The 19,216-nt window shown below is 36.9% G+C and overlaps 3 protein-coding genes across 3 annotated transcripts; all 3 read left to right on the top strand.

Annotated features, from left to right (window-relative positions):
* The first annotated feature begins 841 nt into the window (after positions 1-841).
* LOC126629990 (ras-related protein RABF1) lies at positions 842-4,221 on the top strand. The gene is made up of 8 exons (XM_050300168.1): positions 842-1,166; positions 1,450-1,526; positions 2,182-2,265; positions 2,428-2,522; positions 2,719-2,824; positions 3,452-3,541; positions 3,639-3,725; positions 3,922-4,221. Exons 1-8 carry the CDS (start codon positions 1,142-1,144, stop codon positions 3,955-3,957), a joined length of 600 nt encoding a protein of 199 aa, XP_050156125.1. The 5' UTR covers positions 842-1,141; the 3' UTR covers positions 3,958-4,221.
* Positions 4,222-11,497: 7,276 nt separating this feature from the next.
* Positions 11,498-11,935, top strand: LOC126614315 (SKP1-like protein 1). Its single transcript, XM_050281907.1, has one exon. The coding sequence runs from the start codon at positions 11,498-11,500 to the stop codon at positions 11,933-11,935; it is 438 nt and encodes a 145-aa protein (XP_050137864.1).
* Positions 11,936-15,547: 3,612 nt separating this feature from the next.
* LOC126629974 (U-box domain-containing protein 14-like) lies at positions 15,548-19,107 on the top strand. Its single transcript, XM_050300147.1, has 4 exons — positions 15,548-16,064; positions 17,116-17,232; positions 17,384-17,797; positions 17,887-19,107. The coding sequence occupies exons 1-4, from the start codon at positions 15,798-15,800 to the stop codon at positions 18,955-18,957; spliced, it is 1,869 nt and encodes a 622-aa protein (XP_050156104.1). The 5' UTR covers positions 15,548-15,797; the 3' UTR covers positions 18,958-19,107.
* Positions 19,108-19,216: the final 109 nt, after the last annotated feature.

Below are 19,216 nucleotides of genomic sequence, written 5' to 3'. Positions count from 1 at the left end.
AAAAAAAGGAATAAAAAAATTATTAGTGTTGTTGAGAGAGTGATTACCCTGTGTTTGTGCTTCTGCAAGGTTTTCAGCAAAGATTTGAGGAAAGCATTGTTCAACATGCTTACAAAAATTGAGTTATGGTGCTGAATTTTTTGGCAAAGTTAGTCTAAATCTGAATCTTCATAAACCTTTGTGAAACTCCAAGTGATTTAGTTGGTATTTTAGAATCTTGAAGGCCAGATATGTAAAATTGTAGTTTTGTTTGTGCTCATTCCCCTCTTGAGTCTTGTCCCTATACAAAAATAGTTTTCATCTAAAATATGTGTTTAAATAAGGGAACTTTAACGAAAAGCACTCGGTACTGTTCATTTTAACGAAAAATCACATTTTTACACTAAAAAATCAATCCTGGTACTATTCACTTTACCCTTTATTTTGTCCTTATCATTAAAACTCAAAGTTTTCAAGACCTTTTTATTAGTTTTTCGTTTAAATAAAGGGAATTGTTGTTAACAATGCTGAAAAGTCTTGACCCAAATAAAAAGAAAAACACTGCCCAAGTCATCACCAAAGAAAACAATGAGGGAAGGGGTTAGACTTAGCCTTACAATGTACTAGCAATAATTGGTTCAAAATCGTCTTTGGTGATAATTAAACCTAAGACCTCTCATTTACCAGTAAAAAAGAATATCACTAAATCGTAATACTAAGAAAGAAAATACGATTTATTAGTCACATCAACTAAGAAAGAAAATACGATTTATTAGTCACATCAACTAAGAAAGAAAATACGATTTATTAGTCGTTATGGTTGATCTTGAAACATTTATATATTTGATTATAGATTTTTCGAACAAACTCACAGTTTCTGATTCTCTATGGTACGAACACAAGCGAAAGTTAAGAAGTGAAAATGGTTCACACACTTCTAGGCTTGTAAAAACGTGCGGTCTCCTTCCTTACAAAGTTTGTTTGTACCAGCCATTAACGACCTAGACTTTACCTCCAATTACCCAGCATCTCTGCAATTTCACTCACCTTCCCTGTTCCCTCTCCTCTCCTCCACATAAACCCTAGATCCACACGCACCTACCTACACGCGGGCACCGATAATTTACAGTTGCATATTCAATAAGAACATCAGAGGCTCGCAATGGGTTGCTCAGCCTCCCTTCCAGGTAAATGGATCCTCTGAGGGATTTAATTTCTAGGGTTTTACTGTTCCGATTTGATCACATTGAAATTTCTGTCTGAGATCTTTTGATTTGGTCAATATCCTTGATTTCTAAGCTCGGCGAGATTGAGTTGAAACATTGAGAGAGGGAGAGAGAGTGGTTGTTTGTTTGCTTAATTAGGATTTGGGTTTTCACTAATTGCTTCGATTGCGATAACCCTTTTGTGAATTTTGTTTCTTTTTTTGTTTTCTTTGAATTTGATTGAATGGGGATTGTTTGCTTGCAGATAGGAGTTCTGGGCTGTTGGCCGGGCCAAATTCCGAAAACGGTGGAGCTTCTGATGCCAAAAATCTGCGCGTAAAGGTATTTATTTAGGGTAGATTTATTCAATTAATGATGTTACTGTCACTTATCTGGAGTTTACAGTGTGTGATGCTTGAGTCATTATACTCATTACTAATTTCTGATCATTTGAAAGTTACTGTGGGTTTGGAAAAATGCTAACTTTAACTAAACATATATGACTAGTGAGTTTCGATGCATTTGTAATTTTCTATCTGAACCGATACATTACATAAATGTGTCCCAACGGCATAAGAATGAAAATATGGTCTCGACTCTTGACATCTTTTAGATTTATGATTAAAACTAATTTCTTGAATCAGTTATTTATGTCGGATCGGATTGATGAAACTCATAAGATAACTTGTCTTCTGCAAACTGGTAGTAGGTGGAGCTGAGCATATTAGCAGAATTAGAATTTATCATTGAGTTTAGTTAAGCAAATGTTTCCTTTGAAAAAGTGATAATGAGATGCATTCGGTATTGTGGTTATAAAGAAATTGTCTATAAAAATCAGTTTGTATGTTTTCCCCTATAAAACCCTCAAACTCCTATGTAGAAGTTTAAGAGGATTCTACTTATTGGTAAAAGCAGTAACATATTGGTGGAGCCTGTTATGATTTATATAAGGCGTACAACCGAATCCAACTAACCTTTCGTTCTTGTCACTCTTCAGCTAGTATTGTTGGGCGATTCTGGAGTTGGTAAAAGTTGTATTGTTCTGCGTTTTGTTCGTGGTCAGTTTGACCCCACATCCAAGGTTAGGAACATGTTACTGCTATATGTTAACCGCATGTAGGTCTCATGATTTTTTTTTACTTCCGAGAAATGTTTTGTCTATGTACTCTGTTTTTGGGTTTCAATATATAGAAGTTATTATGATGATCATTTACTCAAATTTTCTGGTTTTAAATGATTCCAGGTGACTGTTGGAGCTTCATTCTTGTCACAGACGATAGCTTTGCAAGATTCTACAACAGTTAAATTTGAAATATGGGACACTGCAGGACAAGAGAGGTATTTTGGCCATACAGTTTTGGATATATGAACATTAGTTTAAGACATATATAATGTTTTATGGCGAAGTTTCATCATATGTTCTTGTTTCCAAGGCATCCGCATTTGCCCTCTCCTTTACTCTTCCCTGGATACTTTTTCTTGCAGTATTATCCTTTTGCAGAAGAGTATTGATTGTTGATTAACTCATATTCAGGTATGCTGCATTGGCCCCACTTTATTATCGTGGTGCTGCAGTTGCAGTTGTTGTGTATGATATAACAAGTCCTGATTCTTTCAACAAAGCGCAGTATTGGGTTAAGGTATCTTTGCTGAAGGGCACAAAATCATAAATTGTGATCTTTTTTTTTTTAAATTATTTAGGTGTACATCCTTTGTTTTTTTCTTTCTTTGGAAATGATCCTTATACTCTTGCCTCCACATTTAAGCAAGCATCAGGTTTGACAGAGGTAAAAACTATTGAATAAAATATGAGGTTTCAAAATGGGTCCAATTGCAGAATTTATACCTCACCGGTTGCATAAGTTATAGTCTACAATCAAAATCTTAATTCTTGTGATAAATTTTTGTAATTTTTTTAATAACAGTGAGAAAAGTATGGTTTAGTTTTTTATTTTTTTAATAAATTTTCTGAGACTTAAACATGTGGGACACTGAGTTCCCAGTTGGCTGACTAAGAACAGAACTACTCCATGGAGGAAGAGCGGCTGACTGTATTGAACAAGGAGCTAATAATTGGATAGTTGCATATCAATGTGCATTGTGGAAGCTTAAGCTCTATTGAATGTGCTACATTGCCCTGCTACATGGACTTTACCAAAGATGAATTTTTGTTTAGATTACACTTATTATTTCTAGTTTTTAATAACTGGTTTCTTTTGGTGCGAATTTGCGTTTTCCAACAATTGATAAGTATTAGCTCTCTATAGGAGCTACAGAAACATGGGAGCCCTGATATCGTCTTGGCCTTAGTCGGTAACAAAGCTGATCTTCATGAGAAACGTGAAGTTCCTGTTCAAGTGAGTTCTTTACCACTCAATCTATTGCATCTTCTTTCCATGTATTTGCAAGGTAGACATTCCTATGACTAAATAAACATCTCTTTTATTTATAAAGGAGGGAATTGAATACGCTGAAAAGAATGGAATGTTCTTTATCGAGACATCTGCAAAGACAGCAGATAATATTAATCAGCTGTTTGAGGTAACCCTAATTACATTTACATTTCGGTCATAGGATGGTTCTGTTATTAGCCGTTGAAATGTTATTATTTACAGTAGACTCCATACAAACTTCAGATTTCTACCCTCATAAACCAGAACTTTAAACCAAATTATAAACCTTAAATCCAAAGCTTATCTATTGCTTGGAATGCTGACAGTGTGACTTATTTCGGCAGGAAATTGCCAAGCGACTACCCCGTCCAGCCCCTTGATCAACACAGCAGAATCCATGAAAGCCGATTCACTAAAGAACTTATTCATGCTATGGAGACCTTGTCACCTTTCTGTAATTTCTCAATTTGTGTATATTGTGAAATGGCCTGTAGCTTTTTGCTTTTTACTGGGCTGTGGGTTTCAGCCGACAGTTTCAGTTGGAACTACATGATCGTAATTTGCACACGCGAATAATCTGTAAATGCCTGGGAATCCACCATAGCATATAGCTGATCAAAGTGTGATTATCTTTTAGACCTTTATCGTCGACTTGGTTTTCTTGATTTCCGAAAAGCAAAAACAACCAAAACCATTGATAAATTTTCGCACATCAATATATTGTCTGATATGTATTCAAACAGAACATCGTCTGATATGTATTGTCTGATAAATTTTCGCACTATTGATATTCTATTGATACGGAAAAACACAAGTTACAGCTAGTTAGAGTGACATGAAGCTTAAGCCTCCGCGCTCGTGATTCTGTCGAGAAATCAAGCTCCCTGTACAGCTAAAGATCCTCGTACGATACCTACCGTCTCCATATATTCATCTGATGAGGCATCCACTAGGGCTAACGATCCTCCCAAATTAAGCAAGTGAAAAACGCTCGATGAGGGTACCGGACTTTTTCTCTAAGGTGGGATGGGGAGTCCAAAAGAACTACTCTTTCCTCAAGTCAAACGAACTACTCTTTCCTGAGGGACTAACCAACCTATGCGTGTCTGTATGCAAATGCGGGTTTGTGGTGGTTGTAGCATAAATTGTAAGGAGAAACCGAGTTTATCTCTCACCGTGGCAAGAACTTCAGCCACCAACTTCCAATTTCTTGTGCCACGGGCGTTCCGGATCTTGGTCATCGGTTTCATGTGGGGAAACACGAACAATGTTGTAGGTGTTGGTTATGCTGTCAAATCCCATTTCATAGCAATCATTGGCGACCAGACATGTATAATTGGCTTTGGCTTTGGCTTTTGGGAGCGGGAGCAATAGAACTTCTCCCTCAAGAGGATTCAACGAGACAGATCCATACCCATAAGAACATCTCCCGTCAAAGAAAAACAAGTTGCAGAATACAAAAGCAAAGTACAAACTACATGGCAGTTTGGACCAAAACTGGGAAACAATTGCTCGCTTGCAGCTCTTGCTTCAATAAGTTCATTTTTGAGGCGTTGCTGCTGTGGTATTTCTTCGGGTGCACGATATATCCTCTTGGGGACTGAATAAGAAGCATAAGTCGACGTTGCGTGTGCAGTGTAACAAAAGTGAGGTCGTCAACCTTGTTTAACACTGCCTTAGATAAACATTGCAGGCAACGAGCTGAATTTACAGGCAGTTTTGAAAGGATGTCGATGGGGATTTCGATGGGTAGGTCTATCAACTCGGTTGTGTTGTGTTGGTGGTGTGGGTGATGGTGTTGTTGCAGGTACCGTGCCTCATCCTCTTCTGGCTCGTCAACATATCTCTTCTCTCCCACTCCTTGTAGGGTTTGATAATTTTCAGTATATTATCATTGATTTTAACAGGTACATATGTATGTAAGAGGTGTAGGTGTTCTAATAGAGTATGTTTAAAGTAAGAGTCCTAGACGAGTTAGAGAAGCAAGGTGTAACTCTAACTAAAAGCTATCGAGTTGGATGTCTATCACTGCACACTTCTAGTTAAGACGTACACCATCTTAACCATATACTCATGATCAATTAGCAAAACGAATATTATGAAAAGTAATAATGCTAATTCTAGTTATATTATTTCCCTCCTCAGTCACTATCGTTTTGAAAGAAGTCAGACAAAGCGCAGATCACTTGCGGCTAGGGATGTGCAACGGTTATGGTGGACGGGTAACCGCGGTTATTTACCTATAATCGTTTATGTTCATACCTGCATAACTGTTTACCCGTTGGGTAATTGCATAAACGGTTATACCCATACCCATAACCGTATACCCATTTAACCATAACCATTTACCCATTTAACCATAACCATAACCATTTACCCATTTAACCATAATCATTTACCCATTTACCTGTTTTTGAACCAGCTTGCCCTTTTTTTACCCATTTACCCATTTTTTCACCCGTCTACATGTTTTTTTTAACAACTTGAAAATTACAAAAGAAAAATTTGTCATAATTTTCATTTTCTGACAATTAAACACTGTTATAGATACATCTTATCATGCATTTCCCTATTTTAATCATTTAAGTCCTCATACAGTTCCAATAATTGAAATAATAGTTTACGAACGATATTTTTCTGTTACAACTAAGCGAGTCTTTAATTATAATAGCAAAGAAGGAGATATGTCCCCGTTTCTAAACACTTTTATGCAATAAGTAATTGATCCTAATCCCCCAATATATATATATATATATATATATATGCAGAACCCTAGCTATTTTGTATCTTCAACAGATGCAAACATAAGAAAAGAAGAAAAACATATAAGAACTAAAGCCAGCACAAAAGAAACATACCTGAAGTCATAATTATCTTTTTCCCTGAGAGAAAGATTGAAGGTTGGGCGGCCTTTAATCACTTTGGAGGAGCTAATTATAGCAAGAATATATATATACACAACTTCTCGCATGTCAATGTTTGTAAAGGATTAATTACGGAAATTTGTTAATTTAATAGATGAGCGGCGGAGATGAGAGAGGGCAGCGAGGAGGGAGAGATGAGCAGGAGACGGGGCGTTTGAGACGCGAAGAGATTGAAAATTTAGGGTTTTTAATTTTTTTTTTTAATTTTACATACATTAAATTAAATGGGTAAATGGATACCCGTTATAACCTCGGGTAATACTTATAACCGCCCATATTTATTTCATGGATAAACGGTTATACCCATAACCGTTTATTCATCTAAAAGACCCATAACCATAACCGTGAATTTTAAATGGGCGGGTAATCGCGGTTACCCAAACTAATGGGTATTTTGCCCATCCCTACTTGCGGCCTTACTCGCTAGGCCTCCAGGCCACGAGTTGGCATGCCCACAACACAAACTTGAAGGATAAAAAGATCTTGAAATCATCCATTGTGCAGTTGATGCCAATTTTGAGACTAGCATTTATGAATGATGCATTAAAATATAGACGCGGTTCAGATTGTTTAAATACATTTTTAAGTGGGCCCTACAAAATGGATGTCAAAATATGTGCTAAAAGCGTGTATCCCTTAATCCAAACCTTATATATATAGAAACTAACAAAGTAATTTGGACAAGGTTGTGGGGAGAAGATCTCCGAGAATTAGAAACTGAGCATTTATTAAGAAAAAACATCAAAACCCCAAATATGATAATATAATAAGATCATAAAGCTCCTCTTGATCTAAAGTAAACCAAATTTCTCCCGCGTGCTTTTCCAGCTTCAGCCAGATTCTCAATAGACGTAGATATTTCAGTAGCTTGTTTTGCTTCAACCAAATCTCCATAATTCTTTAGAGAAATCAAGCTCTCGGAACAACTAAAGATCCACTTATAATATTTACTACCTTCGAGTTTTGCACGCTTCATTAGAAATACATGTTAGATCCAAAAGAAATAAACTTCTACTGGTGTGCTCATGGCAAGTATCTTGGAAAAAATATACCGTGCTCCCATTCACTACATGCCGACGCATGAAGATTCCGAAAAGGATGTTTCATATCTATTTTGTAGTTGAGAACCCACTCTTTCTTGTCATAACTTTTCAATCCCCATATCTCCATATGACTATCTGACGAACAATCCACTAGGGTTAAAGATCCTCTCAAATGAAGCAAGTGAAGAAGCGCGAGGGAGATACCGACTTTTTTTTCTAAGGTCGGGTGAGGAGTCCAACAAAACTCTCCTCTTTCTTGAAGTTGAAGGAAAGTATACTAGGTACATCGCTTTCTACCCCAATAGTTGAGTACTTATTTGGACGAAGAACCAACCAATGTGTGTCTCCATATGCAGATGTTTCGTTGGAGAACCGGAGGCAAGGAGGAAGAACCGAATTTATCTCTCGCCATGAGTTTGTGCCAAGTACAAGAACTGCAGCCACCGATACCATTTTCACCATTTTGTTCCACGGGGGTTTCTCATTGGTATGTTGGGAAATACGAACAATCTCGAAGTTGTTGGTTATTCTGTCAAGTCCCATGCCGTACGAATCACACTGGCAGCTGAGACCTGTATTATTGGCTGCAGGAAGCATTAGAACTTCCCCTTAAGAGGATCCAATAAGAAAGGTCGGTAAGCTTTAGAACTGATCTTCCCTCGAAAGAAAAACAAGTTGCAAAAAATAAGAGACGTGAAATACGGCAGTCTGGACCAAACCCCGGAAGTATTTGCATCTTTGACCTCTCTCATGGTGTTGTTGTCTCTAAGGTACGGTAATGGGTGCGTAATATTTCCTTTTCCTTCTGAGGATTCGATGAGAAGAACAAATTGAGGTGTTTCATGAGGAACATTACTGGTACAATCAGTACTACTACCAAGTAAACGATGCGTGTGCAGTGACAAAAGAGAGGCCGTCAACCGTGTTTAAGAAGGCCTTGGATACACATAGGATGCGATGAATCGAATTTATAGGCAGCCTCAGAAGCAGTGGCGAAGCCAGGATTTTCAGAGGGGAGGGGCGAAATTCAAAAGTGTAAAGTTCAATCGAAGCGGTTACTTTCACATTAGATAGTGCAAAGTTTTGACTCAATATTCATAGCAGAAAATGGTCTCTCCACCCAAGCAGTTGTAAGCAATAATATCTAAGCCAATGTAAGAAACTTAAATTGACTAGGATTAGATCCTAAAAAATGTTAGGTACTAATCAAACAACGGACTGAGACCTAGCAGCTAGGTGCCTAGACGAGATCTAGGCGGGAGCCTAGATAGATTTAAATTATCGTAAAATAAGCATTAAACAATATTTACATTGTTTTTAAAGTAATACAATATTTATAAATAATGTGAGAGTTTAAGATAAATACGGTGGGAGTCTTAAAAGAGAAAATAAAAATACATACAAGACTTAAAAATAAAAGGAAAACTAAAAAAAACTCCAAAAAACTTCATTTTTAATGAAAAACCCTTTTTAAAGGTATAGTGAATAGCACCAGAGAAATGTATAAATGTGGTTTTTCGTTAAAAGTGAACAGTACCAGGAGTTTTTTTGTTAAAACTCCCAAAAATAAAACCACAAATACTTGTTATCTTGTTAACCAAACACCCAACTTTAAAACACTTGTCATTTAAAACTCTTCCCCAATACTTGTTATCTTGTTAACCAAACACCCAACTTTATCTTCAACCCACATCCAAACACCCATCTTCTTCCTTACTTTTCTCCCAGACCCGACACCCACAACCGCTTTTCGTCAATCTCATCCCCACACCTCCTCCATCAACCTCTCCTCCGTCCATCGCAACCACATCTCCTTCCCCGTCGATCCCACTCCCACCCCCTCCTTCGTCGTCCCCACCGTAATCCCTTCTTCGACTTTCTTCTAGACCTCTGTTAATCTCCTCCACCATGAATTCCGACGAGAGCGAGGGGAGTGGCGAAGACCTGGGGTCCAGTGGTGTTTCCCGGCGAGGGGAGTGGCGGTCGCCACTCGTCGCTCCCACGTGGCTTCGCCACTCAGAAGGATGTTGATAAGGATTTCAATGGGCAGGTCCATCAACTCTGTGTTCATGTTGTTGCAGGAGCTATGCCTCTTCTGGGTCCTCATCAACATATGACAATCATAAGGATAATAACCCTAACTGATAGCAAAGTAGGTTTTATACCTTACCTCAACCCTAGGCTTGAAAGGAATCCTAATAGGAAATAAAATACAAACATAACAAAATTAACAACATATCCTCAAAACTATTGTGACCTATTTATGTGAGAGAAAGAGAGGGACGGCGGGGAGAGAATTGGAGAGATGTTTGTTTCCAAAATTGTTCATCCCCCATTTTTAGTGTAAGTATACACCCTACATTCCAAGATTCTAATCCAACTCAAACTAGGATACAATTAAAAGTTACAACCTTGTACAACCAGATCATTGCAGCTCTCGCTTCCTTTTCCCCAATGCTAATTGGTATATATATCCACCCAAAAGCCCTAGGCTAGTTAGGGTTTCCTATCGGTTAAGTTTTGGTCGACGGCTTCGGTTCAGTTTCCACTGAACATATGTCATGGGATGTATTAATCATGTTTGAAAGTATTTTTAAAATATTTGAAAGCGTTTTTATAGAAAATGTTTTCTTTAGTTCAAAAAGTACTTGAAGTGTGTTCAAGGATTTACTTATTCTTTTTTTTTTTTTTTTTTTACTAAAAATTGGTTTCAAAAGAATTTTTACCAAAAGTGCTTTCAGCAATTTTGAAGTACTTTCAAACGAGCTCTTAATATTTTAAAAGTTCCTTTAAAAACTTATTTAGTCAAGACTTCAAAAAATAGTGTTAATCAAGTACGGATAACTACTAAATCTTTAGATTGTTATTTTAGATGTTTTACAAGGTTGTGACCTATTTGAAATCAAGTTGGGCAGCTATCCTCACAAGTATTGGCGTCTCTCTTTCTACCCTTCTTTTGCAATTTCTCACTTTAATTTTTTATTTTTTTTTGGTAATAATTTCTCACTTTAATTTTCACTCCTCTTTTTTTACTCAGTTTTCTTCTGCCACGATGCTGCTTCTTTCTCCCTCTTTTTACCTTGTTCACTCAGTTTCTGCCACGATCCACTCTGTCAGCCTCTAGTACTTCAAGTTCAAGCTACGAAATTGCAATAGGAACATTCGAAAGGTGAATTTTCTTTACTTTACAAAGTTGTAGAAGAAACTTACGCATTAATATTTCAGTTTAATATATCATGTTGTAGTGTTTAGGTACTCTACTCTTCTGCGTTTTGAGTATTAGGTAATGAATTTATGTTTTAAACTTTTTGTGATAGATCAATAGTTTTGTTTGATATGTACTCAAATTCTCGAACGGATTAATTCAGGAATTTCGTGTGTAGCATTTCTATTTTTCAACAAAAAAGGATATGCTAACGATATGAATATATCTCATGCTTATAAGTGTTTAGTTAGCATCTTGATAGAGAAAATAAATGTTTAGTTTGCAAGAACTTAATTAGTATATATTGTTAAGAAGTGTAAATGTTATATGCGGTGGGAATTGTTGTGATATATTGTTAAGTTTTTTACTTATCATATTTACGTAAATGTATGATTTTAGATTTTTTTTTTCCGTGAAAAATTGTTTTCTAAGTTTTACACCCTATTCACTAGGATATTGAAACACATGCAAAAAATTTAAAAAAAAAATGGAATCCAAATCTCAATAGGAAATCCAAAATCCAATCGAATTCCAAAACTTTTCTTTTCAAAGAAAATGGAATTCTAAATCTAGGTAGGAAATCTTATGAAATTCAATTTAATACAATATGAGCAACAATTGCTCGAGTGCCTTCTATTTACTTATTTCTTTAATAACTAGATACACACAATACCAGAGTTTGCTTAATAACTATTTCATAACACAATAGTTTCTCCTCTTTTCAGTTATACTTCAACGACCAATCGCCATGTTGTCGGTGTCAAAGAGTAGGGTTGTGAAACTGAGGAGCTCAAACAACGAAATATTCGAAGTAGAAGAAGCTATGGCAGCGCTGTCGGAACCCATAAAATCCCTAGTCGACGTGATCGGTGTCAACCATTTGATACCATTGCCAGAGGTCAACTCCAAAACCCTAGTCATGGTGATAGAGTGGTGGAAGATAAAGCACAACAATGCTTCTCATCAGGGTACTACAAAAAGCACGTCCAACACACAACTAATCGAAGAGTGGGAGGCTGAGTTTGTAGAGGAACTGGACCAAGCCAACGTTGTCATTGATCTCTTATGCACTGCAAATTTTTTATCCGTGAAGGAATTGCAGGATCTTATGTTTCAAAAGCTTGCAGATTTGATTAAGGTCAAGACAGTTGAGGAGATTTGCGAGTTGTTTCCCAGCAAGCATTAAAATATGTATCTGCATATTGTTGTTCCCTTTTTATCTCCTTTGAAATACAATTTAGTTTCTCAAATGGCATCAAAATCTAATTCTTCAAGTTAATCTCAAGCACACTTCTATATGGGATTTTGTATACATACGTATGATATGGATGAAGAATGCACGGTTGAGATAATAATACCTACGAAAATCAAAATAATTATCTCTAAGATTTTAAATTATCGATCAGATTTAAACTCCGTGAGATAACGATAATATCAAATCTAATCTCGTGTACAAAATCCTTGTGATTTCGGGTCATTATGAGCTGAGGCCAAAATATAATCGAATTCATGACCTATTCTAATACAAACAAAATTCTTGTGGTTTCAGGTCATTATGAGCCGAGGCCAAAATATAATCGAATTCATGACCTATTCTAATACCAACCAAATTCTTGTGGTTTCGGGTCATTATCAGCCAAGTTCAAAATTTAATCGAACTCATGACCTATTCTAATACTAACAACCTACAAAAGCAATTACATTATTAATTTTCAACTTTTTATAGGAGGAAAATGATTTATATGACAAAGGTACACATTATCGCGGCGTCTCGTGCTAATGATGCAAATAGGTATGACGTTTCATTGTATAAGTTGGTCTCTTAGAAGCTATACCAGGGCATAATAACTAATAATTGGCCTTAGTGAAAAACACTCTCTCGGATGTGCAAACCATATGAATTTGTTAATAAGAGACTAAAATTCGATCCTTCAGTTGTCATTAAATTTTCATATACAAGCGATATTGTTATTCTAAATTAGACTAAAAGAGAATTAAAAAGTTGAATATGAGACTTAATGAGTTAAAAAGAAAGTCTCTATTTATCAAACAATCCACCACTTAGGAATTCAATTAGGCTTTTTAGCTAAGACGTTACTGAGATTAGCATAACTATTCACTTTGGAATCTGACCATGAAAACCATTAGAAGTGGTCCATGAGTTTGTCCATCATAAATCATTTGGTCCTTGAAAAATCTGTCAATATCCTTGTTAAATAGTCACGTGAACGACCGCGTGACCACGTCTTTAAGTGTATTTTTGTTCATTAATTCATTACCAAAATAAATCTGCCAACACCTTCATTAAACAAGAATAGTGACAGAGTTTTCACGGAATGACCAAAATAATTTACAATAGATAAACTCAGTGACCACTTCGATCTATTTTCACTAGCAGAGAGCACACACTTGTGTGTGTGAGAGAAAGATATATTTTAGGATTACATGTAGGTGGGGCTTTGAAAAAAAAAACAAAATTTGGTTGTGTGAAATTACATTTTTACCTCATATTTCTTATTCATGTTCTGTTTTAATTAGAGAATTAAACTGGTAATTTCATAAGATTTTGATTGAAAATAAGTATTTTATTAATTAGTAGAGATTATCAACAACCAAAATAAAGAGTTATCAATTTCAAGAACCATTTTAGCAAAAAAAAAATCATTCAATTGTCATTTTAATTACAGTCTAAAAGAAAAAGAGCATGTAGCCAAGCAAATTGACAAGGGCAGCTGGACGGTCCAGGTCGAATCGAAGGCATGAGAGGGACCCGCGGATGTCCAGCGATGGAATTCTCCATCTGCCCAATGTAAAACGAAGAATCTAGAAAGCGTGTGTCGTGGGTCCCAGTGTAACTAAATTTTCAGGACTTGGATCTCTCCTGAGCTCAAGGAGAGGATCCTCCTGAGCAAAGGATTTGGACTGTTAAATGAAAATTTAACAGTTATAATTATTATAATCTTAAAAGAATCTTTTTATCTGTAGCCATTAGATTTTCATCTAACGGCTCAATTATTTTTATCAGAAGGATCCTCTCCTTCGAATCAAGGGAGGATTCAAGTCCAAATTCTCATGGCCGCGGATGGCTACCTATTCCACGTCAGCATGATTGAGACACTTTGAGGTTTGTTATTAGGCCGTTCTTTGGCACGCGTGGTTGACTAAGCCTTGGCTAGCCGGGTTCTCATTTGGCTCCTGTCAAAAATTGACTATGGTTTTTTTAATCAAAATTGTCAAGTCCTTGATATTTAAAATCAAAAGTTGTCCCTAATCATTAACCATTACGATCATTCTGTGAAAAAAAATTCGTTAAATTGAGAAAACTATCAATTTAAAGTGAGAAGTTGATTTGATAGAAATACATTCAATTTAATGGAGATTTCTAATGTAAAGTATGCAAACCCTCATTCCTCATAAGTTTGGTTTTCCCACCTCATTTTCCTTATTACATTTTTTTCAAGCCAGATTCACCAAGCATGGGAAAGGAAGTAATTTCTCATTCCCATGTTTTCTTTGTTTTAATTAAACACCTTGGAATTTAAAAGTCCCTCGCCCAAACATAGGTATAACGACTAAGTTGATTGTCTAGAAGTTCCATGATTTATTCTTTTAATTTTTAAATTAAATTCTTAATTTATTTCATTATCATTCCAAATATAGTGATTTTTTTTAGTATATCGATATTTTTACACAGGGGAGGGGGTGTTTGGCTAACCCACACAATGGACAACCTAATTTGGTATCAAATTCACTATCCACAAGATTCGAACCTAAGATATCTCACTTCTAAATGAAGAAGAAAATCACCCGTAATACTGAGTGACCCCAAATATAGTGAGTATTTATTTATTTGTACTTGATATCTGCTTTGAATAGTTCTTTTGCAACACAATTGTAAGAACAAGACTTGGCTGCTGAAAATTCAACAACCACTCCTGCTTACACCTAATCCCGGGTGGACACGTGTCCAAGTTTTGATTTTTTTAATTAAAACTTGGACACATGTCCACACGGGATTGAATGTAAGCAGGAGTGGTTTCTAAATTGTTCAGCAGCCAAGTTAATTCCCAATTGTAAAGGGTAGTTCCGTCAAACACAAATTAGGTCATAAGTGATCTAATCTGAGCTTAGCAGTTAATAACACCATACAAGGAATAAGCAATTAATTCCTAACTTTACCCTGAAGCCATAATTCAATGACGTCACTTTTTCTTTAAAACAAAATTTCTACCTAGTTGGAGAATGTCTCGAAGTTTAAGGCACGATATCTCTTTAATATTAAATTGCGACCCATTAAACTTGTTATCAATATAGTAACGACCATTTGTATAACATCTGCGACAAAAACTATATTCTGTATCGGATGAATATTTTTTTTCTTTGGACAAAGTTGATATTAACTTCAATTGCTTTAAATACGGGCAAGAGATTCAAACTCAACTATAAAAGGTACTGCTTAAAAATTGAGATTGTGAAATGTCAGAGAGTTTAAGAAAAATTCTACTTTTGAGAATTTTCTTAGCATTTTTCCTTACTTTTATTGTAAATAAGATTATTATATAAATAAATCTTGTAATTCTGCATATGAAAAATGTTAAGACGACTCTCAAAAGTGAGAGTTAAATCTTTGCCACCTTATATTTTTAGTATCATATTTGATAATTTTGACATGATAATTAACGTTAAACTGTGAAATCTCTAAAATTATCCGAACAAGGTGAGTTTATTTATTTGTTTATATTTTTAGTTGTAAAACTATCTTCATTTATTTGTTTGTTTATTTGTGAGTTGTAGACTTCCACAACTCTCGGCATCGTCAGTAGACAGACAGGCCAAACTCCAACCTTTCACGTTACCAAATATCTGAACCAACCTTCTTCTTCCACCACCAGACCTGCCGTTTACTTTTACATTCCAATTTTGCCCCTTTCTTCCTTGACGCCGCCATCCCAATCCCAATCCTTCAGTTTCCTCTTCTGGGTCGTCTCCATCTCCCACCAAACCTCCAATTCCAACTCCTCCCGCTCCAATTCGGCTCCCAATCTCACATGGTTCCGAGCAATTCAGTACTGAGTCAACTTGCCGAGTCGGTGAAGGCGATTTCCGAGTTGCCCGAGTGCCGAAACGCGTTCAGGAAGATGTACGGGAACTTCGTGCGGAGAGTCAAGCTTTTGAGTCCTCTGTTCGAGGAGTTGAGGGACAGCGATAAAGCGCTGGGGGAAGAAGAAGTTGTAGCTTTGGAGTCGCTGGGGGAGGCTTTGAATTCGGCTGAGGAGCTCATCAAGTCGGTCAACCAAGGGAGCAAACTTTATCAGGTACTTGCTTTGTTTGGTTTGTGTTTTTCTATTTTCTGTTTGGTTGCTGAGAAAACGAAGGAAAGTGGAGAGAGCAAAGTAAAGTTTTGGGTTTTGGTAGCATTTCATATAGCTTTCGGGTTTTGGTAGCATTTCATATAGCTTTCGGAGTTCCCAGTTTGCAGGAAAACATGGTAGTTTCGAGTGCAGTTTTGGTTCGAAAAGGATTCTGAAACTCAAGTTCTGTCCTTTCTGTTTTCTGATGCTGCAATGAAAATGTTTTATTTCTTAATTAATTAGCAACAAATTATGTATGTTATTAATCTTAATAAGTAGACAACTCTACTAAATCATGTAAATTACACAAAACAACCAAGAACTTAATGGTACACAGTTTCTCAATCGTACTCGTTGCCTGGTTCATAGCCCTTAACCGACTGAAAAGTACGTTAGCTAGTGGGAAATGAACCGAATCTCATTGACATTTCCATAACCAAATGTCATTAAGACTTCATAATGATCGTGCTAGCCTCAAGTTAAGAACCTCTGTCGAATAGTCTTTCGAGCTCCATGTTTGTTGACTTGAAAACTTCTCATCTATGTGATTCGCAAGTGAACGTTCCACGAAATAATTCATTGCCAGCTTAATTAAGTTGTTGTGATAGCTTTTCTTGTTCAGGACCTTGTAGTTTGGCTTTTAGAGTGTTGCGCTTTCATACGAAGGAGGTTTAGTAACAATAAGTTGCATGTACTCTCGTTCTCGTTCTATTGTGATATCCTATTTTTTAACTGAATAAAATGATCAAATGTAGTACATTTGTTTACATTTTCATCGTGAGTTCGTGCCTTCATTTCTTCTCATCCTTATTTAACATATAGAAAGTAAGATTGGCATCCTCCAGATGGATATATATGTGAATAACTTGCATATTTGAAGCATGGTGCGGTAACACTAGATACGAGCATATTATCTTTATGTGACACATTTGCTGTAAGACTCTGTGCATTGGTCTTCTTTGCCTGCAAACAGATTTAGTTGATTTAAAGGTAGACTGTTTTCTTTATGTAACAGGCTTTGCAAAGGGACGAGATTGTTGATAAGTTTCACCAAATGACGGTTAAAATTGAAGCAGCATTGAGTAAAATTCCTTATGAGAAATTTGACATGTCAGAGGAAGTTTCCGAACAGGTACGTTTACAACCTGCATTCCATATTTGCATCTGAAGAAAATTATTAGCAGAAAATGACTCATAGTTTATCTTTTTTTCTCTTTGCGTTTTTTTAATGCTGTTAATTTTCAAAGTATTTAACAAGCACCATACCTTGTAATTTCCTTCAGATTGAACTAGTGCATGCTCAATTCAAAAGAGCGAAAGAAAAAAAGGACTGCCTTGACTCGCAACTGGAGATGGATTTAGCCATAGCAGTAAGAGACAAAGATCTTGACCCTGCAGTAATAAAAAGACTTTCAGAGAGGCTGTACCTCAGAACCATCAACGATCTAAAGAAAGAGTCACTTGCTTTTCATGAATTGGTTATCGCAAGTGACAGAGATATAGGGGACCACTTTGAAAACATGCAATCTCTGCTTAAGAAGCTAAAGGACTTGGTGCTTAAAGAAAACCCAGAAGTCAAGAACTCTGAACATGACAAGAGCACGATCAAACACAGATCTCCTGTCATCCCAGATGATTTTCGGTGTCCAATATCATTAGAATTGATGAAGGATCCTGTGATTGTCTCTACTGGACAGGTACATCCTTAAACTTCTTTAACAACACAGTTCTGTCAGTTTCTCTATTGTACTTCATTGTGGTTGATGATTTCACTTATTTTTTGCAGACATACGAAAGATCCTGTATTCAGAAGTGGTTGGATGCTGGACACAAAACCTGTCCCAAAACACAGCAGACATTGTTGCACACGGCCATAACACCAAACTATGTTTTGAAGAGTCTAATTGCTTTGTGGTGTGAAAGCAATGGCGTTGAGCTACCCAAAAATAAAAACAGAAAAGCAGGAAGCAGTATTTCAGACTGTGATCGCACTTCTATTGCTTCCTTGTTAGAAAGGCTAGCAAAGGGAAACTCAGAAGAACAAAGAGCAGCTGCTGGTGAGCTCCGCTTGCTGGCAAAGAGGAATGCAGATAATAGAGTGTGTATTGCTGAGGCAGGAGCCATTCCTCTCCTTGTTGAGCTCTTATCATCCGCTGATCCTCGGACCCAAGAGCATGCTGTTACAGCACTTCTCAACCTCTCGATAAATGACAGCAACAAGGTAGGAATTGTAAATGCAGGAGCTATACCCGATATAGTAGATGTTTTGAAAAATGGCAGCATGGAGGCTAGAGAAAATGCAGCTGCAACCCTTTTCAGTTTGTCTGTTATAGACGAAAACAAGGTGGCAATTGGAGCTGCTGGGGCTCTCCCAGCCCTTATAAAATTGCTGTGCGAGGGGACTCCGAGGGGGAAAAAGGATGCTGCCACCGCTATTTTTAATCTTTCGATCTATCAGGGAAATAAGGCCAGGGCTGTAAGGGCAGGCATTGTCCCCCCACTGATGAGATTGCTCAAGGATGCGGGAAGTGGGATGGCGGATGAAGCACTAGCGATCCTGGCCATTCTGGCTAGCCACCAAGAAGGGAAGGCAGCAATTGCCCAAGCTGAGCCAATCCCAGTTTTGGTGGAAGTTATAAGAACTGGTTTCCCACGCAACCGGGAGAATGCTGCTGCTGTGTTATGGTCGTTATGCACAGGCGATTTGCAGCAGTTGAAACTAGCAAGGGAACTCGGCGCAGAAGAGGCAATGAAGGAACTGTCGGAAAATGGCACTGAAAGGGCCAAGAGAAAAGCTGTAAGTGTTTTGGAGTTCCTTCAACGAGTCGAAGATGATTTTGTTCCCCAACAATCCTAGTACGTATTATTAGGATGGAGAAAGTGTAGTTCTACGTGTACTATATACGACGTATACGTTATATTGTGGTGGCATATTGGTGTTTCATGTAGAAAGGGATAATATAAAACAAGGCAGGAATACAATTCAATGTGGCCGGCCTTTCCACAATAGTAGAGCAGGTTTTCTGTTTTAGGTAGGGATTCTCGCGCTCAAAACTTTAACTGGAATTCCAAATCGAGTATTTTATTTGTCAAAAAAAAAAATTGGAAGCGTCGCA

The sequence above is a fragment of the Malus sylvestris genome, chromosome 1 (assembly GCF_916048215.2).
Source record: "Malus sylvestris chromosome 1, drMalSylv7.2, whole genome shotgun sequence".
NCBI classification, from domain to species: domain Eukaryota; kingdom Viridiplantae; phylum Streptophyta; class Magnoliopsida; order Rosales; family Rosaceae; genus Malus; species Malus sylvestris.
The sequence above is the reverse complement of the archived record's forward strand: the minus strand, read 5'-3'. Positions and strand labels throughout refer to the sequence as shown.